Source organism: Globicephala melas, chromosome X, assembly GCF_963455315.2.
Source record: "Globicephala melas chromosome X, mGloMel1.2, whole genome shotgun sequence".
Taxonomy (NCBI): Eukaryota; Metazoa; Chordata; class Mammalia; order Artiodactyla; family Delphinidae; genus Globicephala; species Globicephala melas.
Window position 1 is genome coordinate 42642275 of NC_083335.1, and position 27342 is coordinate 42669616.

A 27342-nucleotide genomic window follows, 5' to 3' on the forward strand; every position below is an offset into this window, starting at 1 on the left:
AAGGACAAATCTTTGTTAAATAAAGGAATCTAATTAAACCATTTTGTGAGACCAATTCCCAACTTTTTTTCCATTTAATCTTTCTCCCAACCTGCTTAAGTGTTTGAGCCCTTGTGAGTTGCAGACTCTGTAAGAGCAACACTTCTCAAATTTAATGTGCACATGAATCACCTGGTGATCCTGTTGAAATGAAAATTCTGATTCAGTAGGTATGGAGAGGGCATTATAGGTGGATCAAGTGGGTCTTCGGGCATTCACTTTGGCTTCAGTCCACCTCCAAACACCCAATGCACCCCTGTTTTCCAAAGTCCTCTGCTACAGTACCCCATTCTAACTACTCCTTATTGCCAGATGCCCCAGGAATCTATTATAGGTCCCCTTCTCTCTGGATCCTGCCTTCTGTGAAAATATGAGTTACAGGTGATAGTGGGTTGATTCCTTACTTCCCTCTCTCTCCTTAGAGCAGAGGCTTCATCCCCCACCCCCACCCCTCCATCAGTACAAGATAACAATGGAATTTAATTATAGCCTCTGGGAGCATAGCTTTTTAATTCCAATGGTAAGAATTTCCTACCCTATGACAGACTAATGAAAAGGCTGTATGTTAGTGGGGTGGGGAAGAGGAATGTCATTTTGAATTTCTCAAAAAATTATACAACATAGGAGACTGCCTGCCTGACTTACTTATACTTTCTCCTCTACCTCTCATCTGCCTTGGTCTCATTAAAGGCAACATTTTCTTATTTTAGAAGTGGAACCATGAATCTGTCATATTTCCATCCATTTCATATTTATGTACAAAGAGTTGCAATTCCATAGCCAGACAAGCAACAGAGATCTGAGTGAAGGTTTCCCTGTTGATGACAGTACATTATTTGGTGTTTACAGAAGGTAAAAGGATCCTGATACTATTTGACCAATATTTCACCCAATAATTTTTCTATAATTTCCTCATTTAGGTAGAATTGAAACTAGTTAGGTAAAACTACTTATTTAAGCTTTCAACCCACAGCACAAAATACTTTACAGGGCAGCCTATTCTCATGCTCATTTTTTTTTTTTTTTTTTTTTTTGCGGTACATGGGCCTCCCAATGCCGTGGCCTCTCCCGTTGCGGAGCACAGGCTCCGGACGCGCAGGCTCAGTGGCCGTGGCTCATGGGCCCAGCCGCTCCGCAGTATGTGGGATCTTCCCGGACCGGGGCACGAACCCGTGTCCCCTGCACCGGCAGGCGGACTCTTAACCACTGCGCCACCAGGGAAGCCCTCATGCTCATTTTTTTAACGTCTTTATTGGAGTATAATTGCTTTACAATGGTGTGTTAGTTTCTGCTTTATTACAAAGTGAATCAGTTATACATATACATATGTTGCCTCCTCCCATGGACACACCAAAATTACAATTATTTACAGAGAAATTATTGATCAGAAGAACAAAAGACTAGCAGAAAAGATCTTCTACAATTAAAAATATAGAGAAGGAACCATAATGAGACGGGACAAAAGATGAAACATCAAGAAAAAGAAAGAGAAGAAAAAATGAAAGAAACAAGTTCATACTATCACCTTTGCAAGAGGGGCTGAAGCCAGGTTGAACTTTTGATTTCCAAAACTTAGTCTTTTGGTGTAAGGTGGCCAAACAAGGATGCAGAGCCAAGCACTGTGAAACCTACAGACACATTGAAGAGCTCAGGGAATACGACGTCTTTCCCACCATGTCAAAACTCCTGAAACCAATCTCCACATCCTCTGTAACCACACAATAAAGACTTGGGAAATCACACCAGAAAGAAAGGAAGGAAGGAAGGCCAGAAGCTAGACTAGGCACCTCTCAAAGAAGAAAACTCACTCAAATGGCCAACAGTTGAATTAAAAGATGCTCAACTGGGAGTTCCCTGGTGGCCTAGTGGTTAGGATTCCAGGCTTTCAATGCCATGGCCCGGGTTCAATCCCTGCTCTGGGAAATGAGATCCCGCAAACTGTGGGAACTACATGTACCAACATGTATGAATCTCAGAGACACAATGTTGAGTGAAAGAAGCAAATCACAGGAGCATATATACATACAAACAGTTAGATTCCATTTACTTAGAGGTTCAAAAACAGGAAAAACTAAACAATATGTTGTTTAGGAATGCATTTAGTTAGTAAAACTGTAGAGAAAAACAGGTCAATGATTACTCCAAATTTCAGGATAGTAGTTACATCTGATGGGGGAGAGACTGGGGAAGAAGGGAAATCATGATCACAGAGGGACACAGAGAGGACTTTAAGATACTGGAAGTAAATATTCAATTTTTTAAACCTGGGTACTGAGTACATAGTTATTCATTCCTTAAAATTATTTTTAAATTACATATATATGTTTTATATATTCTTCTGTGTATATTTCACCATTTTAGAAAAGGAAAAATATCAGTGCCCAGAACTGAACACACAACTCTAGCTAATCCATCATACTAGAATACAATCACCTCTCTCGTTTGGAATACTTTGCCTCTGTTTTTTTTGGACCGAGGTGTTCATTTGTACCTGCTAAATTTTCTTTTGTTTTATGTGGCCATTCTTTTCACTTGTCCTTCCAACCAGTCAAGCGCTCCCCAGAGCCAGATCATCTTCCAGGAGAACTGGTAAACAAAGTTTCTGAGCTAGCCAGGCTGAGGTCCAAATTGCAGCAGGCAGCTGCAGCAGCTCTTCTGAAAGCCCACCTTAAAGCAGCTTCCTTAACATGCGTGCGTTCTGCCCTGCTTTTCCTGAGATCATCTGTTTATAGCCTCAGCCTAAAATCTTCCTTATGAGAAGCCTTAGCGAATGTCTTATCAAGGAAGACAATGCCTCACATTAAATCATGTTGATAAGTTGATGGGAGAGAACATTCTCACCCAAGAAGATTGTTATTTCCTGAAGGGATAAAACCCCACCAGGGAAAACACCTGTGGTACTTATAGGTAGGGCTGGTCTACCAAAGCTGATAACATAGTTCTGACCAGAGGAGGAAGGCAGAGTGCATGTATTCATTCCTGAAAGCTTTGTGGGTAGGTGTGCATCTTTCACATATTAAAGATTCACAGTCCCTGAGCTGGACAGAGGTGCCAACCCTGAAGAATCTCTCCAGAATCCAAGTTGCTGAATCTTCCCTGCTGCCTACAGAGGCTCCAAACCACCACTTGACAATGGGAAACTGGGTGGTTAACCATTGGTTCTCAGTTTTGTTTCTGGTAAGTGATGTTTCACTTTCTAATAATTACTCTTAGAGTAAGGAGACATTATGTTTGTTAATATTTGTGAAGTTGCTTGAAAGGGAAAGATTCCATGCCAATATTGAGCTCATCAAGGCCAGTTATCAGCTGAAAGGTCCAACTCTAGGATTACATATATGTTTTATATACTTTTCTGTGTATGATATATTTCAGCATTTTAGAAAAGGAAAAAAGTCCAACTCCAGAAATTGATTGGTAAAGAGACAAAAATATAAACCACAAGTATTTGGAATTTCAGTCTGTTTTCATTTTTTGTCTTCTCTTTTTCTCTTCCATTTCACTTCTAACTAGTGCCATGGAGCATTCATTTCTCTCCATTCTTCTTATATTGCTCACATCAAGAAATAATAAAATTGAATGTTTGAGATATAAGTGATCTTAGAGATTATTGTCCAGTGCTGTCCACTAGAAATATAATGTAACGTCACATATGTAATTTAAAAATTGTCTAATACCTAGACAATTGAAAAAGGTAAGAAATAGGTGAAATTAATTTCCAGTAATATATCTTGTTTAATCCAATATATCAAAAAGTTATCCTTTCAACCTGTAATCAATATGAAAATATTAATGAGATAATTTATATTCTTTTATTTTTACTAAGTCTTTGAAATCCGATGTGTATTTAATACTTACAGCACATCTCAATTAAAACTAGGCATATTTCATGTGCTTAGTAGCCGCATGTGCTTAGTGGCTACAGCTTTGCGTAGTGCAGAACCAAACCAACTCTTTGATTTTATAAGGGAAAATAAGACCTAGACATCACACAGTGAATTGATTGCAGAGCCATCACTCAAAGCTAGCTCCCCAGGGTTCAAGCCAGAATGCCTTTACCACACCACATATGCACAATCCCCTTCTAATGCACTCTCTAACTGAACTCTAGTTTCAGTTCTGCTATTAATTGAGTGACCTTGATCAAATTATTTATCCTCTCTAGCCTTCAGGTCACCTGTGTGTGGGTGGTGGGGGGATTGATGAAAACTAGATTAGATATAAGTGTGTTTCTAGGTCTAAAATCCTCTGCATTTTTTATCCCTCTCTTAGGTTTTGCTTGGAGAGTTCATCACCCCTGGTGGTGATGATGATGTAACTAGCTTTGATTTTTCACCTTGCACCAATCCCACTGGCAGGCTCAGACTTCTTGTTATCTCTGACATACACTCCTTTGAACTATTATTTTAATGAAAAATAAATTACCCCCAAAAATATTTTTACTCTTCCTGCCAGGTCTTCTACTCTTTCTTTTCCATTCATAGTGGAGGAAATTATAGTCAAGGTGGGGAATGGAATTCCTTACTCTCAGATGTCACTGTATTTCATCATTCATCTTACCTACAGTTGATGATGTGCTGACACAGAGGTCTTTACCTCTGTGTCCCTCTCAGATTCTGAAATATTTCTGCTCCCTCTAAATAAGCTTCTCTCCTTTGTCTTCTGAACTCTTGAAGTATCTGTGGCTTTCACCTCTCTTTTTCCATTAAGGTCAAATGATCTCTGGAAGACACACAACTCTGGAAAGGGTGTGTGGGCAAAGAATGCAGGAAGAAATTGATTGGTAAAGCCAGTCTGGTGTTGACACAGGCAGAATTTATTGAGCTTCTACTATGCACCAAGCACTGTATTAATCACTTCACATACATTATTGCATGTAAGCCTCACAGCATTGCTGTGGGGTAGATATAGTTATTGTCCGCATTTTATAGGTGAAGAAATTGAGGTTCAGAAAAGTTAAATCACAGATCTAAGATTACAGAGCTAGAAAGTGGTGGAGCTAGAATTTGAGCCCAAGGAGTTTGACTCCAATATCACACTTCGAATCACTATGTTATGATGCCAGAGGTGTGTGAGTGGTCCAGATCTAGGGAATCTGAATGGGCCATGTTTCAGGCTAAAGGCCCTCTACCTGTGGGGCTGAGATGGTTCTGGACCATCCTGGGGCCATGGATATATATCAGAGGCATCCCAGTGCCCTAGAATCCTGATCAATTACAGACTAGCACCTTCAAGCTTGGGCTAAAGCCCACCTGGTTGTTCTCCAAGGAAATGGACGGTAGGTTCCAAATTTCCCTCTTTGCCAATGTAGAGACAGATCTTGGGACAGACAAAAGAAGTCTTAAGAGCTCAAATGAGTCCAAAGCAATGATAGGTTAATTTGAAAAAAGAATCACAATCTAAAAACAGGAAAGTGTATGTCAGGAAAGTATATTAAAGAGGCAGGCCCATCTGGAATGGTTTAGTCCCTTCAGATGGGTATTGTCACAGATGTTAAATTTATTTTCTATTTCTTTAGAAATCCATTTATTCACGTATTGCCTTCTTATAGGTGCAATAGTTTGAACGCTCCAATCCAGAAGTTGGCAAATGTTTTCTGTCAAGAGCTAGGTAGTACATATTTTAGGCTTTGCAGTCCATATGTTCTCTGTCACAACTACTCAACACTTCCATTGAATCACAAAAGCAGTTATAAACAATACAGAAATAAGTAGGTGTGGCTAAGTTCCAATACCACTGTATTTATAGATACTGAAATTTGAATTTCATATAATTTTCACGTCATGAAATATATTCTTCTTTTGATTTTTTCCAACCATTTAAAAATGTGAAAACAACAATATATAGCAACCATTCTTAGCTTGTAGGCTGTACAAAACGGGTGGTGAGATAGATTTGGTCTATGAGCCTTGATGTGCTGACCCTGGTCATTAGCATCTAATGCATGTCTTGAAGTCCTAACTGACTCAGAGTAAGTTGACTCATTTAAAATGAAAACAGATATGGGAATTCCCTGGCGGTCCAGTGGTTAGGACTCTGCATTTCCACTGCAGGGGACAGGGGTTCTATCCCTGGTTGGGGAGCTAAGATTCCACATGTTGTGTGGCACACCCACCACCCCCAAAATGAAAACAGATAAACACAAAATAGCCAAATGGTAACACTATTTTCTACCCCTTATCTACTCTTTCCTGTACCCAAATTTCACTTTATCCCTTGCTTAATTTTTCTTTCTCTAGGCTGCTTGTTTGGGGCTGAATGTTTTCCTGTTTGTGCATGCCTTCCTGTCATTTGAGAAGGTAACAAGTACTACTACACAAGACAAATCCTGGGGGTGAGTATCACAGTTGTGATGTGGGGAATCTCTGTTTTTTCTTATCTCTGACGCTGGCTTCTTTGAGACCCAATGCCCTCATTTCGCCTAGAGTTAGAGTTGCCAGAAAAAAAATACAGGATGCCCAGGTAAATTTGAATTCCAGAAAAATAACAAATTTTTTTGGGGGGGCTATAAGTTATTCTACATATTGCATGAGACAATATTAGAAAATTATTCATTTTAAAAAAATCTGAAGTTCAAATTTAGCTAGGCATCTGTATTTTTGTTCATTAAATCTGCCAGACCTGTCCAGGGCACACTCCCCAGACTCAATAATGAAAATACACAGTAAAGAAATATTGAGCAATTTTCAAACTGGTTTCCACAGAAATTCAGGTATCCCTACAGGGTGTGAGGGGAAGGCTAACTGGGCAGTGTCTCTACTTCAACCAAAGCAACCTTTATCTGTCTTATGGATTCCTGCTTATGATTTTAAGAAAGAGTTTGGTTGAAAACAAATAAATGAACAAGTTGAAAACCACCACTGTGGACTGATCTCACAGAAAAATACCTATCAAACAAGAGGGATACTTGGGGTGGGGGGTTTTGTGAAGTGGGTGGTGTTGCCAAATTCAAGGCCTGTATAAAAGGTGGGGTCAGGTCAGAGTAACAGGTTGGAGAAGGCTGGGGAAGGAGCAGATCAAGGACAGAAGAGGAAGGGTGGGGGTGGGTATGGCACGTTGGTGTATGGAGGTTCCTTAAAAACTAAAAATAGAGCTACCATACGACCCAGCAATCCCACTACTGGGCATATACCCTGAGAAAACCATAATTCAAAAAGACTCATGTACCACAATGTTCATTGCAGCTCTATTTACAGTAGCCAGGACATGGAAGCAACCTAGGTGTCCATTGACAGATGAATGGATAAAGAAGATGTGGCACATATACAACGGAATATTAACCATAAAAAAGAATGAAATAATGCCATTTGCAGCAAAATGGATGGACCTACAGATTATCATACTAGGTGAAGTAAGTCAGAAAAAGAAAGACAAATACCATATGCTAACACATATATATGGAATCTAAAAAAAATGGTTCTGAAGAACCTAGGAGCAGGACAGGAATAAAGATGCAGCTGTAGAGAATTGACTTGAGGACATGGGGAGGAGAAAGGGTAAGCTGGGACAAAGTGAGAGAGTGGCATGGACATATATACACTACCAAACGTAAAATAGATAGCTAGTGGGAAGCAGCCCCATAGCACAGGGAGATCAGCTGGGTGCTTTGTGGCCACCTAGAGGGGTGGGATAGGGAGGGTGGGAGGGAGACACAAGAGGGAGGGGATATGGGGATATATGTATACATATAGCTGATTCACTTTGTTATAAAGCAGAAACTAACACAATATTGTAAAGCAATTATACTCCAATAAAGAAGTGTTAAAAAAAAAAAAGAATTCATCCCATACAGATAGCCTCCACAGAATATGTAGCTGTGAAATTGTAGTCCTATGTTCTTCAAGTCACTTGTCAATTTTAGCTTTAAGGAACCTCTGTGACTCAAATAAGCAAGCAGTGGAAACCAATGTGGAAATGCAGGATATTTGAGTTGAGCAGAGAAAATTTACTCAGAAATAGAACAGGCCGTCTCTACCAAAAACAGTTGGAGTGTGACTCAGCAGAGGGAGAAAACACAGGTCGTGTGGAAGAGTCAGAAATGGAAAACAGTAGGGCAGCTCATGTTCATTGCACTGCCTGACATTGTAAGCCATTATGGATGGTAGGCAGATCTTGACCTGGCTTATTAAACCAATGTCACGTTGTCCCGGGTTTAGGTTGTATGGAAAAATAGTTTTTGTGCCGAAAAGATAATTAGAAAAAGGCCGAGAAATTGTTAACTCTATCTCATATTCTTTTAGCAAGTCATTGACAGGCATACATGTAAGGCTGACCAGTCAGCTGAAGTGAACAAAAATTGCCTGGCTGCTGCCACCACCTTCACTGCTGCTGTGAAATTGTCACACCCCATTGTCTGCAATCCCAAGGAGCTGACTCAGAGACCAGTTGTACAGCTGAGGAGAGAAGTCGGAATTAGCTACCACAGAGTTGAATATATTCTGTCTAGCCTATACTAATCAAGCCTATTTCTGGGCTCAATACTTCTTTGAAGCACTGATTCCTTGTCTCCTTTTCTAGCAGCTTCTACTGTTGGATCAGATTGATCTTGATGTATGCTGCCTGGCCACCCAAGGAAATCAGTTTGAAATTTTGTTCTTAGAAGTTCTCCCTTCTCAAATCTCTACCTAAGTTTAAAATTTTTGCTCTGAGGGGTTCATTCGTTTTGCCCATTTTATTCAATTATTAAAGAGATCTTAAATATAAATGGTTAATTTTTATGGTTTTTATTACATGATTATTACATGCATATAATTGCAACATTAGAAAATATAGAAAAGAGGAAAAATAGTTACCATCTGTAATTATAACTCAAAATATCTAAGCTTTATTTAAAGTGCAAATAAAATATATATGATCTTCAAGATTGTTTTACAAGTGACAAACTAAAATCATAATTGAGTGTATTAAGCTAAAAACCTTGTAAAGTATTATATTCATATAATTTATTTGTTAACATTAAATCTTGTTCTCTTTCATATTGATAAATATATAGTCAAACATTTCCAAACCACTGTCATGAGGATTTCTCAATTCAATGTTAAGTTCAGCAAATTTTCTGTCATTTGTAAACAGAGATTTTGGACTGATTGTCCAGGTCTCAGGCAAGTGGACTGGGCCCATGCTCACCTACAAGATGAGGAGATGAAGCAGCTAATGGTTTCTTCTCTCCTCTGTTCTAGTTGGCATTGGCCTGGGCCCAAGCCTCTGCTTGCAGTTTGCATTTTAACAGCATGCTGATCCTGCTTCCCATGTGTCGAAATTTGCTGTCCTTCCCGAGAGGCACCTGCTCACTGAGTCCCAGCCAATTGTAGGTCAACTTTCACATTAAAGACAAGAGACTCTTGACGTCTCAGTAGGACAGCTCAACACCAAGCCCCTAGGAATGGAAGCCAGAGGTCTCCTTTGGTAACCAAGGGGGTGAGCAAGAGTGGGTGTGTATTGGCACACTCTATGTAAGACATGTTGGTTATGGGTTAGCGAATTTCATAAAGCTGCCTGGATACACCCGATCTTGATCATTTTACATTTGTTGTTTTGTAGGCACACCCTGGGAAAGCAACTGGATCACAACCTCACCTTCCACAAGCTGGTGGCATATATAATCTCCCTACTGGGTAACTGGGGCAAACGATGAAACTGCAGGCTCCTGGACATTCAGAATCTAGTTTCATTCATCCATGCATATAAACATTCAAAATATATTTATTGAACACATGGCATTATTTGCCAGGCAGTATTCTAAACCTGCTTTCATGGAATTTACATTCTATTCCTTTGGGGACAGAGTGATTATAAAAAAGATCTTGTTCTCTCTGTAATCATTATTGGGCACCTTCTGTGGACTCACCATTCTGCTTGGCACTATATATAGGATCCTCCTCTTCTAGTGGGGCATGCCTGCCATGATGTTTCTGAGACAACTCTCACATTCCTTTCCATCTTTTCATTTAGCTATTCACATCACCACACACCTGTTTAACTTTGAACGATATAGCAGAAGCCGACAGGCCACAGATGGATCCCTTGCTTCCATTCTCTCCAACCTATCTCATCAGGAGAAAAATTCTTGGCTAAATCCCATCCAGTCCTCAAACACGGTGAGTTGACTCAAGGGCAAAGCATCTGGAATCTGGTCATGAGCAGGAAAGGCATGGTGTCCCTGGTGGACATTGTGTCAGGCTGAAATTTCTACTTTCATAGACAATGGAGTATGTGACATTCACCCACATTGCTGGTGTCACTGGAGGGATCATCACAATAGCTCTAGTTCTCATGGTGACTTTAGCTATGGAATTTATCCGGAAGAGTTATTCTGAGGTCTTCTGGTATACACACCATATTTTTATCATGTACTTCATTGGCTTAGGGATTCATGGCCTTGGGTAAGGTCCTCAAACTCCCATTTTCATGCCCCAGTTCCTGACCTTGCGTAATTCTTTGCCACATATTGTCTTTTTGTCTGTCTCAGTGGACTTGTCCGGGATCAAACAGAAAAGAACATGGATGAGAATCATCCTCACAAGTGTGCAGAGTTTTTTGAGAAGTGGAACGATCCTGACTCCCACTGCAAGCCTCCCCAATTTGAAGGGCTCCCCGCTGAGGTAAGACCAGGACAAGGATAGTAGATTCTTGTTAGGAGCTGTTATTGTTATTATTACTCTTCTTATGATAACCATTATTAGCTCAGCCTGGTGCCGGCTCCTATGGAGGACATATGCTATACGTTATTCATCTTCTGATTGAAGGCTTGTACCCTTTGACCAGCATCTCCCCATTTCCCCCACCTTCCAGCCCCTTACTACTTTCTGTTTCTGAGTTCAACTTTTTTTCTTTTTTTTAAAATTGAAGTATAATTGACTTACGATATTATATTAGTTTCAAGTGTACAACAGAGTGATTTGGTATTTTTATACATTACAAAATGATCACCATAATACGTTACCATCCGTCACCATACAAAGTTATTAAAATATTATTGACTATATTCTCCATGCTGTACATTACACCCCTTTGACTTATTTTATAACTGAAAGTTTGTACCTTTTAATCTCTCTCACCTATTTCACTCATTGCCCCCCTCCATCTCCCCTCTGACACCACCAGTCTCTTCTCTGTATCTACGAGTCTCTTTCTGTTTTGTTATGTTTATTCATTTGTTTTGTTTTTTAGATTCCACGTGTAAGTGAAATCATAAGGTATTTGTCTTTCTCTGACTTATTGCACTTTGCATAATACCCTCAGGATCTGTCCATGTTGTTACAGATGGCAAGATTTCATTCTATTTTATGGCTGAGTAATATTCTATTATGTAAGTACATATATATAATATTCCATTTTATATATATATATATATATATATGTCACATTTTCTTTATCCATTCATCTATCAATGGATACTTGGTTGCTTCCATATCTTGGTTATTGTAAATAATGATGCAATGGACATAGGGATGCGTATATCTTTTCAAATTAGTGTTTTTGTTTACTTTGGAAAAATACAGTTGACCCTTGAACAACTCAGGGGTTAGGAGTGACAATCCTGGAAAGACAAAAATCTGTGTATAACTTTACAGCTGGCCTTTGTATCCACGTTTTGGCATCAGCAGACTCAATGAGCCACAGATCTTGTAGTACTATAGTATGTATTTATTGAAAAAAATCTGAATATAAATGGACATGTGCAGTTCAAACTCACGTTGTTCAAGGGTCAGCTGTACCCAGAAGTGGAATTGCTAGCTCCTATGATAATTCTATTTTTAATTTTTTGAGGAACTGCCATACTGTTTTACATAATGGCTGCACCAATTTACACTCCCTCCAACAGTGCACAAGGATTCCCCTTTCTCCACATTCTCACCAACACTTAATTGTTGTCTTTTTTATAATAGCCATTCTGAAAAGTGTAAGGTGATATCTCATTTTGGTTTTGATTTGCATTTCTCTCATGATTTAGTGATATTGTGCATCATTTCATGTGTCTGTTGGCCATCTGTATGTCTTTTTTTGAAAAATGTCTATTCAGGTCCTCTGCCCATTTTTTAATTGAGTTGTTTGTTTGATGTTGAGTTATATGAGTTCTTTGTATATTTTGGATATTAACCCTTTATTGGATATATCATTTGCAAATATCTTTTCCCATTCAGTAGGCTGTCTTTTCGTTTTGTTGATAGTTCCCTTCACTGTGCAAAAGCTTCTTATTTGATATAGTCCTATTAGTTTATTTTTGCTTTTGTTTCCCTTGCCTGAGGAGACATATCAAAAAAATATTGCTAAGACTGATGTCAAAGAGCATACTGCCTGTTTTCTACTAGGAATTTTACGGTTTCAGGTCTTACATTGAAGTCTTTAATTCATTTCGAGTTTATTTTTATTTATAGTGTAAGAGAATAGTCCAATTTGATTCTTTTCCCTGTAGCTGTCTGGTTTTCCCAACACCATTTATTAGAGAGGCTATCTTTTCCCCATTGTATGATCTTGCCTCCTCTGTCATAGATTAATTGACCATCTAAGTTTGGGTTTGTTTCTGGGCTCTCTATTCTGCTCCATTCACCTATGTGTCTATTTTCATGCCAGTATCATACTTTTTTGATTACTGTAGCTTTATAGTGTAGTTTGAAACCTGGGAGCTCTAGCTTTGTTCTTGTTTCTCAAGACTGTTTTGGTTGTTCAGGGTCTTTTGTGTTTCCATACATATTTTAGAATTACTTGTTCTAGTTCTGCAAAAAATGCCGTTAGTATTTTGGTAGGGATTTTGATTACTGTAGCTTTGTAGTGTAGTTTGAAACCTGGGAGCTCTAGCTTTGTTCTTCTTTCTCAAGACTGTTTTGGTTATCCAGGGTCTTTTGTGTTTCCATACATATTTTAGAATTATTTGTTCTAGTTCTGCAAAAAATGCCATTAGTATTTTGGTGTAGGGATTGCATTGAATCTGTAGATTGCCTTGGGTAGTATGGTCTTTTTAGCAATAATAATTCTTCCAATCCATAAGCACAGTATATCTTCCCATGTATTGTGTCCTCTTGAATTTCTTTCATCAATGTCTTATAGTTTTCTGAGTATAGGTTTTTATACCTCTTTGTTTAGATTTATTCCTAGGTGTTTTATTCTTTTTGATGCCATTGTAAATGGGATTGTTTCTTCATTTCTCTCTCTGATAGTTCATTTTTAGTGTATGGAAACACAACAGATTTCTGTATATTAATTTCATACCCTGAAACTTTACTCAATTAATTTATTCTAATATTTTTTTGGTGGTGTCTTTAGAGTTTTCTCTACACATTATTATGTCTTCTACAAACAGTGACAGCTTTACTTCTTTCTTTCCAATTTGGATACCTTTTATTTATTTCTCTTGTCTGCTGTGGCTAACAATTCCAATACTATGTTGAATAAAAGTGGCGAGAGTGGGCATCCTCATCTTGTTCCCAATCTTAGAGAAAATACTCTAAGGTTTTCACCAGTGAGTATGATGCTGGCTGTAGATTTGTCATATATGGCATTTATTTTGTTGAGGCATGTTCCTTCTATACACATTTTGTTAAGAGTTTTTATCATAAATGGATGTTGAATTTTATCAAAAGCTCTTTTGCATCTATTGAGATAATCATATAATTTTTATTCTTCAGTTTGTTAATGTGGTGTATCACATTGATTGATTTGCGGATATTGAACCATTCTTGCATCCCTAGGATGAGTCCCACTTGACGATGGTGTATGATCCTTTTAATGTGTTGTTGGATTCTGTTTGCTAGTATTTTGTTGAAGATTTTTGCATCTATGTTTACCAGTGATATTGGCTTGTAACTTTCTTTTTTTGTGGTGCCTGGTTTTGGTATTAGGGTGATGCTGGCCTTACAGAATGCATTCAGAATTGTTCCTTCTTCTCTGATTTTTTGGAATAATTTGAGAAGGTAGGTGCTAACTCGTCTTCAGGTGTTTAGCAGAATTCACCTATGAAGTCATCTGGTCCTAGACTTTTGTTTGTTTGGAGGCTTTTTTTTTTACTACTGATTCAATTTCATTACTGGTAATCAGTCTGTTCATATTTTCTATTTCTTCCTGATTCAGTCCTGGGAGATTGTATGTTTCTAGGAATTTATCCATTTCTTCTAGATTGTCCATTTTATTAGCATATAATAATTTTTTGTAGTAATCTCTTATGATCTTTTATATTTCTGTGGTATCAGTTGTAACTTTCTTCTTTCATTTCTGATTTCATTTACTTAGGCCCACTCTTTTTTTCTTGATGAGTGTGGTTAAAGGTTTATCAGTTTTGTTTATCTGTTCAAAGAACCAGCTCTCAGTTTCACTGATTTTTCTTCAGTCTCTATTTCATTTGTTTCCACTCTGATCTTTACTGGTGCTAAGCTCTTTTAGCTTTTGCATGACTGTAAAACTCTTTATCTCTTCTTCAAATCTGAATGATAGCCTTGTCAGGTAGAGTATTCTTGGTTGTAGGTTTTTTCTTTTCATCACTTTGAATATATAGTGCCACTTCCTTCTGGCCTGCAAAGTTTTTGCTGAAAAGTTACCTGCTAGTCTTATGGAAGTTCCCTTGTACATAACTAGTTCCTTTTCTCTTGCTGCTTTTAAGATTCTCTCTTTATCTTTAATTTTTCCATGTTAATTATAATGTGTCTTGGTGTGGATGTCTTTGAGTTCATCTTGTTTGGGACTCTCTGTGCCTCCTGGACCTGGATGTCTGCTTCCTTCCCCAGGTTAGGGAAGTTTTCAGCTATTATTTCTTCAGATAAGTTCTCTGCCCCTTTCTCTCTCTCTACTTCTCTGAGACCCCTATATTGCAAATGTTAGCATGCTTGAAGTGGTCCCAGAAGTCTCTTAAGCTTTCCTCATTTTTTTATTCTTATAGGCTTTTTAATATACATACATATTCAGACATATGTATCTAGTTTTTTGTTGTTTTTAATAATGGAACAATTCTGTAGTACTTGTTTGATTCCTGATTTTCAAGAAAACCATATATCTTGAGCATCTTTTCAGGTCAATATAGACTTATATCATTTTTTTTCTCCTCATTTAAAAATTATTTTTTTTCTGTTTAGCTTCAGTGATTTCCATTACTCTGTCTTCCAGTGTGCTGATCTGTTCCTCTGTATCATCTAATCTACTGTTGATTCCTTCTGGTGTATTTTTTATTTCAGTTATTTTATTTTATTTCTTTGGTTCTACTTTATATTTTCTAACTCTTTGTTAAAACTTCTCAGTGTTCATTTTTTATTTTCCTGAGTGTGTTGAGCATCTTTGTGATCATTACCTTGAACTCTTTATCAGGTAGATTACTTATCTCCACTTTGCCTAGTTCTTCTGGGGTTTTGTCTTGTTCATTTGTCTGGAAGATATTCCTTTGTCTCCCCGTTTTGCTTAATTGTCTGTTTATTTCTATGTATTAGATAGGTCAGTTACATTTCCTGATCTTGGAGAAGTGGCCTTATGTAGGAGACATCCTATGGGGCCCAGTAGCACACTCCCCTCTGATCACCAGAGCTATATGCTGTATGGGTGCCGCCTATGTGAGCTGCATGGGCTCTTCTGTTGTGATGAGGCTGACTACTATGGGCATACTGGTAAGCATGACTGGCCTCTGGCCACATTGGCTGCCAGGCCCTGCCTCTTGTAGTGACTGCCAACCTGCTGGGTGGCTGGGTCCCTATGTGGCTGCCTTCATAGTCTGGGGGTCCTAGGGCTGGTGCCAGCTTGCTGTTGGGTGGGACCATGTCCCAGTGTGACTGTCTTTGCAGCTGGGGGAGCTCCAATGCCAGCTCTCTGGTGGGTGGGTAAGCTCCCAGCACTAATAGGCTAGAGGGAGGACTCCAAAATGGCACCTGCCAACACCAGTGTTCTAGTGGTAGAACGAGCTCCCCCAAATGGTTGCCACCAGTATCTGTATCCCAGAGGTTGGGCTCCAATGACCTCCTGCCTCTCCAGGAGGCTCTCCAAGATCAGCAGGTGGTCTGACCCGGGCTCCTTTCAAACGACTGTTTCTGCCCTGGGTCCTAGAGCATGTGAGATTTTGTATATACCCTTTAAGAGTGGAGACTCTATTTCTCACAGCCCTCTGGGCCTCCCAAAAGTAAGCCCCAGTGGCTTTCAAAGTCAAAATTTCAGGGGCTTGTGCAAAACCCCAGGCTGGGGAGCCCAATGTGGGCCTCAGACCCCTCCCTCCTTCAGGAGAACCTCTGCAATTGTAATCATCCTCCCGTTTGTGGGTCACCCACCTGGGGGTATGGGTCTTGACTATAACACAACTCCACCCCTCCTAGCCATCTCGTTTTGGTTATTTCTTTATATTTTTAGCTGTGGAAAATCTTTTCTGCTGGTCTTTAGGTCATTCTCATAGATAGTTGCTCTGTAAATATTTGTAATGTTTGTGTGCATGTGGGAGGAGGCAAGCTCAGGGTTTTCCTACTTCACCATCTTGGCCACAGCCCGCTGCCTTGTGATTTCATAAAATACCAACAAGAAGCGTCTGAAGGAAGGTTTGCTCCTCAACTCCTGGATGGGGAACCTGAGGCTCGGGGAGCTTAGTGCCCTATTTTGTCATATGTCATTGGCAGAGGCCACACGGGAAGCCCCCTCAATTTATTTTTTAAACCATTCTTGAAGTTGACTTTCTTTGGTATTGTAAGAACATGCCTGGAATTTATTGTTAGATAGTGGATGATCAATAAACTGGATTCCAGGGAACTTAAGGTGTGACTCAAGATAAGTACCATGGATATTACGCTTTACCTTTGCTTGTTCATGAAATATGTTAGATTGAGGAAGAAATGGAAGGGAAAGGTTGATTTGTGGTGTCTTAAAGTGCTCTGAGGATGATTAAAGTCTTTAAATCATATGCAGAATTAAGAGCAATAGCTCTGTCCTCATGTAGAAAGAGAAAAATGTTTTTTGAAAATCCCCTGTGACTTCCTTGGTGGTGCAATGGTTAAGAATCCGCCTGCCAATGCAGGGGACATGGGTTCAAGCCTTGGTCCGGGAAGATCCCACATGCCGCAGAGCAATTAAGCCCATGCACCACAACTACTGAGCCCACGTGCCACAACTACTGATGCCTGCGTGCCTAGAGCCTGTGTTCTGCAACAAGAAAAGCTACCACAATGAAAAGCCCGCGCAACACAACTAAGAGTAGCCCCCACTTGCTGCAACTAGAGAAAGCCCACGCACAGCAATGAAGACCCAACACAGCCAAAAATTAATTTTTAAAAAAAGAAAGAAAGAAAGAAAATCCCCTAAAGTTGACATTTCAAATCAGTTGGGAAAAAAGATACATTATTCAATACTTTTCTTTACAATAATAGGATAGACATCTAGGGAAAAAAGCTGTCTCTTTATTCCACACTTTACAGTAAAATATGGTCAAGGATGCATGGATCAAGGATTTAAATGTTGAAAAAAATGAAAGAAATCATAAAAGCACCCTAAGACCACATGGGATTTTTTTCTAATACTGGAGTGTTAGTAAAAATATTCTAAATAATATTTTTAAAAAGCTCGAAGCCAGAAAAGGAAAGAAAATACATATTTTTATTCAAATTTATTTATTCTCTCCCTCCCTCTCTCCATCTATCCATCCATATATATATTTTTTTTATGGCAAAAAAATCCATCATAAATAAAGACAGATAACAAATTACTGAGTAGGAAAAGTATTTACAGTTCACAGACCATGAATTAATTTCCTAATATACAAATATAGAAATCAATAAGAAAAAGCCTAACAACCTGATTAAAAAAAAAGATGTAGAAGATATGAACAGAGTAATCACAGTAATAAACCTAACAGATTAGCAAAGATCAAAGAGTTTGCTCATGTGCTGTGTTGGTAATGCTCTCAAGCATTGCTGGTGAGCATCTAAAATATGCTTGCAAATGTGTTAAATTACATGTATTAGGTTATTCATTGTAGCATTGCTTGGTAGAACAAAAGATTGGAAATAAGTGCCCATCAATAGGGGACTAGTTAAATTACGGGACTTTCCTACAATGGCATACTCTGTAACCATTGAAAATAAAAAGGTAGCTTTCTAGATATGAATATGGACCAGTCTCTAAGATGTTAAATGAAAAAAAGTCAGGGCAGTATGTATGCTCTGCTACCATTTATACTTAATGTAATATTATCATTTAAATGCATATTCTCCAAAAGGATTCACAAAATAATAATACTGACTGCCTTGGGGAGCTGGGGGGAGCAGTGGAAGGGAGATTTACTTTTTATTGTATACCCTTTTGTACTTTTGAATTTTGTGACATGTACGTGTATTACCTATTTTAAAAATAATTTTAAAAGGACATACCTGATATATGTTAATAGCACATTTCATTTCTAAAGTCAGTGGAACTTGTAGGCTATGACCAGACACCTTTTATATTATTTGACCAGTAAGAGGTCCTTAAAGACAAGAAGTTATAACGCTTGACTAGTCCCTTACTAGCTAAGGCAGTTAATCCCCTGTCTTACCTTGCACATCAGCTTCTATCCCTTTCCTATCTATTACCTGAGATAAAGGTATAGTTGGCCTATTTGGAGGTATACTGAGAACTCAGGGGTTGCTTTGAATCGTCATGTAATACCACAAGGGAGAGAATACCGGTTTTGCCATCTGTTTGAATGTATTGGTTTGTTTCTTCCATAAACACAACAAAAATACTCTCTCCACATTCTCCCCATTTAAAAATTATAAAAATAATACATGCTGGGGCTTCCCTGCTGGCGCAGTGGTTGAGAGTCTGCCTGCCGATGCAGGGGCCACGGGTTCGTGCCCTGGTCCGGGAGGATCCCATGTGCTGTGGAGCGGCTGGGCCCGTGAGCCATGGCTGCTGAGCCTGTGCGTCCGGAGCCTGTGCTCCGCAACGGGAGAGGCCACGGCAGTGAGAGGCCCGCGTACCGCAAAAAAAAAAAAAAAAAATGATAATAATAATAATAATACATGCTTATTGTAGAAAGTTTGGAAAACACAGAAAAATATTTAGAAGAGGGCTTCCCTGGTGGCGCAGTGGTTGAGAGTCTACCTGCGGATGCAGGGGACACCGGTTTGTGCCCCAGTCTGGGAAGATCCCATATGCCTCGGAGCAGCTGGGCCCGTGAGCCATGGCCGCTGAGCCTGTGCTCCGCAAAAAAAAAAAAAAAAAAAAAAAAAAAAAAAATATTTAGAAGAAAATTAAAATTTCACAGAATTTTATCACCTAGAAGTAATAACTTTTTTCCTTTAGTCTATATCATGGATCTTTTCCTATATTGTCAAGTATTCTACTGAAACTTTTTTTTTTTTGCTGCACCACACAGCATGAGGGATCTTCAATCCCGACCAGTGACTGAACCCATGTCCCCTGCATTGGGAGTGTGGAGTCCTAACCACTGGACCACCATGGAAGTCCCTGAAGAATTTGTTTTAAAAATGCCATATGTTATACCATTTTTGTCATTTTTTCCTACATGATCATTTTTAATGACCATGAGGGTATTATGCTAAATGAAATAAGTCAGACAGAAAAAAACAAATACTGTATGATGTCACTTATATATGGACTCTAAAAAAAAAAAAGCTCATAGATACAGAGAACAGATTGGTGGTTACCAGAAGCAGGGGTTGGGGTATAGGCGAAATGGGTGAAGGTAGTGAAAAGGTACAAACTTCCAGTTATAAAATGTCCTGAGGATCTAATGTACAGCATGGTGACTATAATTAATAATACTCTACTGCATATTTGAAAGGTGCCAAGAAAGTAGATTTTAAAATTTCTCATCACAAGAAAAAAAAATTTTTTGTAGCCATGCATGGTGAGAAAGGTTAACTAGAATTATTGTGGTGATCATTTTGCAATATATAAAAATATTGAATCATTATGTTGTGCACATGAAACTAATATGTTATATGTCAATTATATCTCAATACAAAAAAATAAATAAAAATTAAGAAAAGACAGTTTGGTATTAGCCAAAAAAAAGTCTGTATGATATGCCACTTTTTTCTTTTTTAATAAATTTATTTATTTATTCATGGCTGCATTGGGTCTTTGTTGCTGCACGCGGGCTTTCTCTAGTGGCGGCGAGCAGCAGCTACTTTTCGTTGCGGTGCGTGGGCTTCTCACTGCTGTGGCTTCTCTTGCTGCAGAGCACGGGCTCTAGGCACGTGGGCTTCAGTAGTTGTGGCACAAGGGGTCAGTAGTTGTGGCTCGCGGGCTCTAGAGCGCAGGCTAAGTAGTTGTGGCGCACGGGCTTAATTGTTCCACGGCATGTGGGATCGTCCCAGACCAGGGCTCGAACCCGTGTCCCCTGCATTGGTAGGTGGATTCTTAGCCACTGTGCCACCAGAGGAGTCCGATATGCCATTTTTGTCATTTTTTCTTAGTAAATAAGGGGTCATGACTATACTCATATACTTTGTGCACACCTTAATTATTATTTTATGCTCCATTTCCTAGAAGTAAAATTCCTGTGTCAAAGAGAAGGAATGCTTTCAAGGCTGTTGAGATGTTTTGCCAAATTGCTCTCTGGGAAGATGCTACTTATTTGTACTTCCCCCAGGTGCACATGTGAATGTGTCTATTTCCCTGCATCCCACTTAATGGTGGGAATTATTGTTTGAAACTGTTTTCCAATTTGAGATGCTAAAATACTATTTTGTTTTAATATTCATTTTCTCTGATTACTTTCAAAGCTAACATTTTTTTCCCACATTGGTGATTAGCCACTTTTTTTTTTTTTAATTTACTTTTGGCCACACCCCACAGCATGCGGAACTTCCCCGACCAGGGATCAAACCCGTGCCCCCTGCACTGGAAGCATGGAGTCCAAACCACTGGACCACCAGGGAAGTCCTAGTCACTTCTTAAATATATTTTTTTCATGTCTTCTGAATTCAGCTGGGGATTTTTCCCAAATAAGAAGTAGCATCAAATTGTATTATACCCACTCTTCGATTTACTGTCCCCGTCTCTGCCCCTTTCCTCCCCAGAGATACCCAAGAAAGTATCTTGCCTGAAACAGCATAAGAAACCTCATTCCACACAGTTCCAATGTATTGTGATTGAGCAGTTGGACAAAAAAGAACATGACTTAGCACTGCTAGGAAATACATTTTTAGTAGCTCCTGTGCATAAAGAAGCAAACTGCTGCCTTTGAGAAGATCTCAGGGATAGAGAGACTGCTTTTAAAAAAAGTAGACAAGATAAAAAGTGTTTTACTATGTTAGATGTTTTGAGCACCTGAAAAAAGAGGTGATGGATAAATACCAAGTTTTATGTATTACTGTTACCAGTAGTGTCAGCCACACACTTTCCCTTTTTGTTTTGTTTTGTTTTGAATCATCTGCTGCTGTTTCACATCTACCTTCTCTGTTGGTTTTTCAGATTGGACAAGTTGTCCTGGAAGATAGTCTTAGCTTCTTAAAATTAAACTTTAAATATTATTTAAGAATATATATAATTACCATGTATTTTATTTCTGTGCTTTTCTCTTGCTTCCTGGTGAGACCTGTAAAATTTCAGGAAATGATCTGCTTTATGAGTAACAGATTAGCAAACAAAACCATTGTGGATTACTCCTTTCCATTTCCGTCTTCAAACTTTGGTGAAATTAGCAGCTTAATAATGATACATGTCAGAGAACTCAGTAAATATTTATTGAATGAAGGAATGAACTGCTACACAAACAAATCCTAGAGAAGAGATTAATGTGTAACCTCACTTTTTATTGTCTCTGTGTGCAGTCTTGGAAGTGGATCCTTACACCAGTCATTATTTACATCTTTGAAAGGATTCTCCGATTTTATCGCTCCCAGCAGAAGGTTGTGATTACCAAGGTAAAGAATATGCACTTTCTTCTTGCTCTGCTAAGAGCTGTGTTCTTCCTGATTATAGAAATAAATTGCCACATTGTCACCTTGACAGGAATAAAAAAGAATTTGAGGGCAATATATTTGAGTTCCTCCAGAGCTGGACAGAGCTGGAAAGAGAGGTTTGGCAGAAATCATCAGCTTGGGTCTATGTCAGAAGCTGCAAACAGGCAGTCTGCGCCATATCTAGCCCACAGACATATTTTGTTTGGCACACACCCTGATTGTTTAGAAAGTCAAATTGGTTGCTAACATTTAGAAATCTGGATGGAGGCTTTCACATTGAAAAAGTGGCATTTCTTGTTGCTTTTCCAATCTACCCAGTTACAGCACAGGGAATTATATTCAATATCTTGCAATAACCTATAATGGAATATAATCTGAAAATAATAACTGAATCACTATGCTGTACACCTGAAACTAACACAATATTGTAAATCAACCATGCTTCAGTTGTTTAAAGTGGCATTTCTGGTTTCTCTTGAAGAATCAGGCAACCTGACAATGCTGAGTCTTGGCTCCGTAGTATGACCATTGTCTGGACTTGGTAACTGCTGCCCCTTTAGAAAAGACTTGTGTTCGCAATTTACGGCCATCACCAGCTCTCCAGCTTTACTTATTTACCTTATCTGCCTGCTCCTGTCGCCATTTGAATTTGCCTCCTTTGGCCTCTGTGCTTTATTCATAGGATGGGTCATGTACCCATCCAAAGTTTTGGAATTGCAGATGCACAAAAATGGCTTCAGCATGGAAGTGGGACAGTATATTTTTGTTAATTGCCCCTCAGTCTCTTACCTGGAGTGGCATCCCTTTACCCTGACCTCTGCTCCAGAGGAGGACTTATTTTCCATTCATATCTGAGCAGTGGGGGACTGGACAGAAAATCTCATAAGGGCTTTTGAACAACAGAATTCACCAGTTCCCAGGTAGGTCCTTAAGAGCAGCAGAGACCCAGACCAGAAAGCAGACAAGCAGAAAAGAGAAAGCAATTCCGCATTGAAACTTAAGTCTGGTACAATGGAGTATGATTAAAATAAACAGGTAGCAATCAGCTGTGGAACAGCTCTGCCTCTGGGAGGATTTTTGAGGTTGTGGGTGGAAGTGAGACTTCACTTGCCCTTTGTTTTTTGCCTTCTGCCAGGATCAAGGTGGATGGTCCCTTTGGCACTGTCAGTGAGGATGTCTTCCAGTATGAAGTGGCTGTGTTGGTCGGAGCAGGAATTGGGGTCACCCCCTTTGCTTCCATCTTGAAATCCATCTGGTACAAATTCCGGAATGCAAATCACAACCTCAAACCACAAACGGTATGCTCCCGAATACCACTTTTCATCTGGTCTGGGCCTGATAGGTCCATTGCTTTCATGGGCTAAGCTCTTTACAACTGGTAAGAGAGTAACCCCTCCCTGGAGTTATGAGAGTGAGTGATCACTTCTCCCTGCCAAGGCATCCGCTTCTACAGACTTACCATAAGAACTGGGTCTTCATTTTTTTTTTTTTTGAAATCACCACATTTTATTTCTTTCATGTGTCTCTTTAAAAAATTGGTAAGTACTTATATTGATCTCTCTTGTACTAGGCACTGTGCCAAGTCACTTACATATTTACTCCTTTAAACCTTCTGTCATCCCTGGGGGAAAGTTCTATTTTGCTTCCATTTCTTAGCTAAGACTCTAACCCCCAGGAAAGTAAAGCAACATTTGTAAGTTTTTGTGGATGGTCAGTGACGGGACCAGTACAGGAACATCCAAAGTCTGTGCTTGGAAACAGTGCCCCATGTTGACGCTCACATTACAGATGAAAGGAAAGGAACCATGCACTTACCATATAGATTAAATCTCACATTACAGGTTAAAGGAAAGGAACCATGCACTTACATTATAGATTAATACCCACGTAACAGGTTAAAGGAAAAAGAAACATGTGCTTCTCTCAAAAGTTGTAAAGAAGGCATATCCATTTCTAAATTTATTTCCCAATTTCTTTTGCTTGTTTTCTGACCTTTGTAGTGCATTTTGCCATGAGGAAAATTTTAATTCTTATATAATTAAATGTATCCTTTTTTCTTTGTATCTTAGAAAGGTATTCCTCATGAATAATTTATTTCAAGTCTCCCAGGTTTCTGATACTTTTACACTTTCATTATTTTTTCACTTTTAACTAGTTGCTGTATCTAGAATTTAGTAATTCTATGATAGCCATATTTTCCCACTTTTGTTGAATAATTTTTGCTGCTGATCCAAAATGTGAATTTTATTTTAATCTCAATTCCCTTATGCTCTCGCATCTAATTTTAAGATGCTTCCTATCCCACTGGTTGTTTTGTCTATCTAAAACAAAATGCTACCTTAAAAATAATGTAATTATAATATAATAAATGTCATTAGTAAACATAATACAATATATAATAAATAGCATAATATAAAATAACAAAATATAATTTACCATATAACAAGGTCAAAGGAGAGCAAAAGTATACAATCACTTGAAATATCCCCCAAAAGATATTTTATAAAATTCAATATTCATTTGTAATTTAAAAGAAAGAGTAAAATAGGGATTGATGAATGCTTCCAAAATAAGAAGAAATTATATGTCTAAAAGAGAAAGAGGTAAGTGATAGACTTTAGTAACACTGGCAATAAATGCAGGACAAGATGAGGATGCCTGATATAATGTTAAAGAAAAAGTATTATGTAACATTGTGTTTGCAGCACTGATGAGTTCAGTGAAAAGAGAATCTCATAGAAAAGAGTATCTCGTTCTTCTTAATGTATGTACACTTGTCCATTGCATGAACATAACAGCTTATTTAACCAATATGTTACTGATCTGCATCTGGATTTCTAGGTTTTCATGGAATTTTATTATGCACAGTTGCTTCAAACACTAGGACTTCCTCTTATGTTTATATCTTTTGAAAGAAACAATATCTCCACAGATGATTTATCTGTGCTGGCTGCTAGCTGACTTTGGGTACTTCTCAGTTCTTCCCTTTACCTTCCTAGTCAATATGAAAAGGGAAGGCAAGAAGGTCTCCTGTTTAGAGACTGTAAAGGTAGGTCTTGGTGATAAGGTCTTGGTGGTAAAGGCTAAAAGTATTAACCCAGAACAAATGTTTTTCCAGCTGTAACTGTGTGTGATTCCCTTGGCTTGATTCCGTAGAGGATGTAAGACAAGACTGTAGAATCTGCCCTCAAAGTGCTTCCAGTAGGATGAGCTAAGTCAAGTATGGTGGCATATCTAATTCAAGACAAACTATAACGTCTCCTTTTCTCTCCTGGCAAAACTTGGTGGAGTGAATGTAGAAGTCACTGTATGCTTTAAATTAAAGCAACACAATAAATCCTGTATTGGAAGGTGCTTATTCTGGTCTCTTTGAGGAGACGAATTGGAAATTGTCTAGAAGAAGGAAAATTAGGTTAACCAAAGTTAAACTCATAAATAATTGAGCATTAATTAAATATCTGTGGTCTATGTTTCTCTTTGATCATAATTTCTCCCAATTTATAGACCTCTTTGATACCTGATTAATCCTTGTCAAAGATGCAGTTAACAATGATTATTACTGTGTATTAGGTTTTGCCTGGGCCCTGAAGAAACTATCCTAAATCACCAGCTATGATTGTCACTATTTCCTCACAGAGAACAATCAGAACTCCTTGTCTTAAGTGGCTTGGGATGTGAAACTAGTTAGTCTCTTAGATACTGTTAGAGGACCCTACAGAGCCCATTGGTGAAAGTTTGGAAAGCACTGGGCTTCTTAAGATTGATTCTTGTAGTGCTTCAGGAAAGATCACTGAACCAAAAGGATAACGGTGTTTCTGGTTCTGTTGTTAGTGTTCTCCATGGAAACATTGCTGAAGCTTCTGGACTCAATTTCCTTCCCCATGTGTGAATGTCACTGAAAAGATCCAACTCCATTCTATCCCCATGTAACTTCAGAAACTAAGCAAAATGAAGACTCAAAATTCATTTCAACTAATGAAATGAATATAAAACATAGAGTGGAACTGGGAAAATACCTGGTTTAAATTCTGGAAAGTACCAACTATACAATTCCGGATAAGTTGCTTCATCTTGCTTGGTATAATTTAATGCCCATCTCACAGGATGTTATGATGATTAATTTAATATCTTTGTATAACGTACAGTGTTATGTAATTTCTTCTTGTTTTTCTTGAGTAAATTCATATCCTTAAGCAACTCACTGTAAACAACAGTTACTTACTTGCTTAAATTACTCTTATCTTCTATTATCAGCTGAATTGTGTCCTGCTCAAGTTAATATGTGGAAGTCTTAACCCCCAATACCTGGTAATATGACTGTATTTGGAGATAAGGCCCTTAAGTAGGTAACTGAGGTCAAATGAGGTCAAATGGGTGGGCTCTAATCCACTATGACTGGTGTCCTTATAAAAAGAAAATATTAGGACACAGACATGCACAGAGAGAAGACCATGTGAAGACAAAAGGAAAACATAGCATCTACAAACCAAGAAGGGATACTTGAGAAGAAATCAATCCTGCTGACACCTTATCTCAGATTTCTAGCCTCTAGACCTGTGAGTGAGTAAATTCTGTTGTTTAACCTCCTCAGTCTCTGGTACTTTGTCATGGCAGCTCTAGGAAACTAATACAACTTTTTATGGCCTCCTTGTCTCAAGTTGAAAGTTCAATATTTGGCATCATAGCTAGGAAACAAAAATATCATCTACATTCCTTGTTGTAGTCTTTCTTCCCCATTCTCATTGCTAGTAATTTCCATATTTGGGTCTCTTTTCTGTGCCTTGTAAACAGAGCGTTACGCTCATTTCTGGTCTTACTGCTAATATACAGTAAATGTGCAGATACCGAATAGATTTTGGAGAAGTGCAGCATATAGTTGGCACATGTGTGTATGTGTGTGTATTCATATAATTTATACTTTTTCTCTATTTTCTTCCTTTGGTGTGAGCTAAGATTCTCTGCTTTTGTGACGAGTACTCCTGAGTACTAATCCCTGAATTTAATTCACCAAAAATTGCCAAAAATAATAATAATATGGGGAAAGAGAGAGTGATAGAGGGAGAAGAACAAACAATCAGGCAAGGGCAGTATTGTGAATTACTAGGGTCTTATTAATAAGATTATGTTAGTCTAGAGGAAATGACCGTAAATATCATCAGTGAGCCCAGTTGGTCTTTACTGACTGCTAGACACATCCCTGAGTTCTGTTCTTAGTCCCCAACTGTATGATTACTACTGTCTGGAAGTATCATTTGAACAACTAAAGTCACTTAATGGAAAAGGAATATGTCTTTAGAGAGTCAACAGTAATTTTTCTATCTGATTAAAAAGGAATGTTGACTGTCTGGCAACCTCAGTCATATTTGTAAGCAGGAAAGCATTGGCTATTAAAAGTGGATGATGTAAAGAGATGAGCAGAAACTTTGGCGATAGGTATACCTGG

At 38.6% G+C, this 27342-nt stretch overlaps 1 protein-coding gene across 1 annotated transcript in view; it reads left to right on the forward strand.

The window, feature by feature from the left end:
- Positions 1–3171: 3171 nt before the first annotated feature.
- The window catches only part of NOX1 (NADPH oxidase 1), a 35108-nt gene continuing 10937 nt past the window's right edge, over positions 3172–27342 (forward strand). Inside the window, 11 exon segments of the mRNA XM_060292447.1 lie at positions 3172–3216; positions 6276–6333; positions 6336–6370; positions 9216–9325; positions 9568–9644; positions 9979–10133; positions 10237–10418; positions 10505–10637; positions 21768–21862; positions 22586–22819; positions 23035–23197. Coding sequence (XP_060148430.1) covers positions 3172–3216; positions 6276–6333; positions 6336–6370; positions 9216–9325; positions 9568–9644; positions 9979–10133; positions 10237–10418; positions 10505–10637; positions 21768–21862; positions 22586–22819; positions 23035–23197 — 1287 coding nt within the window.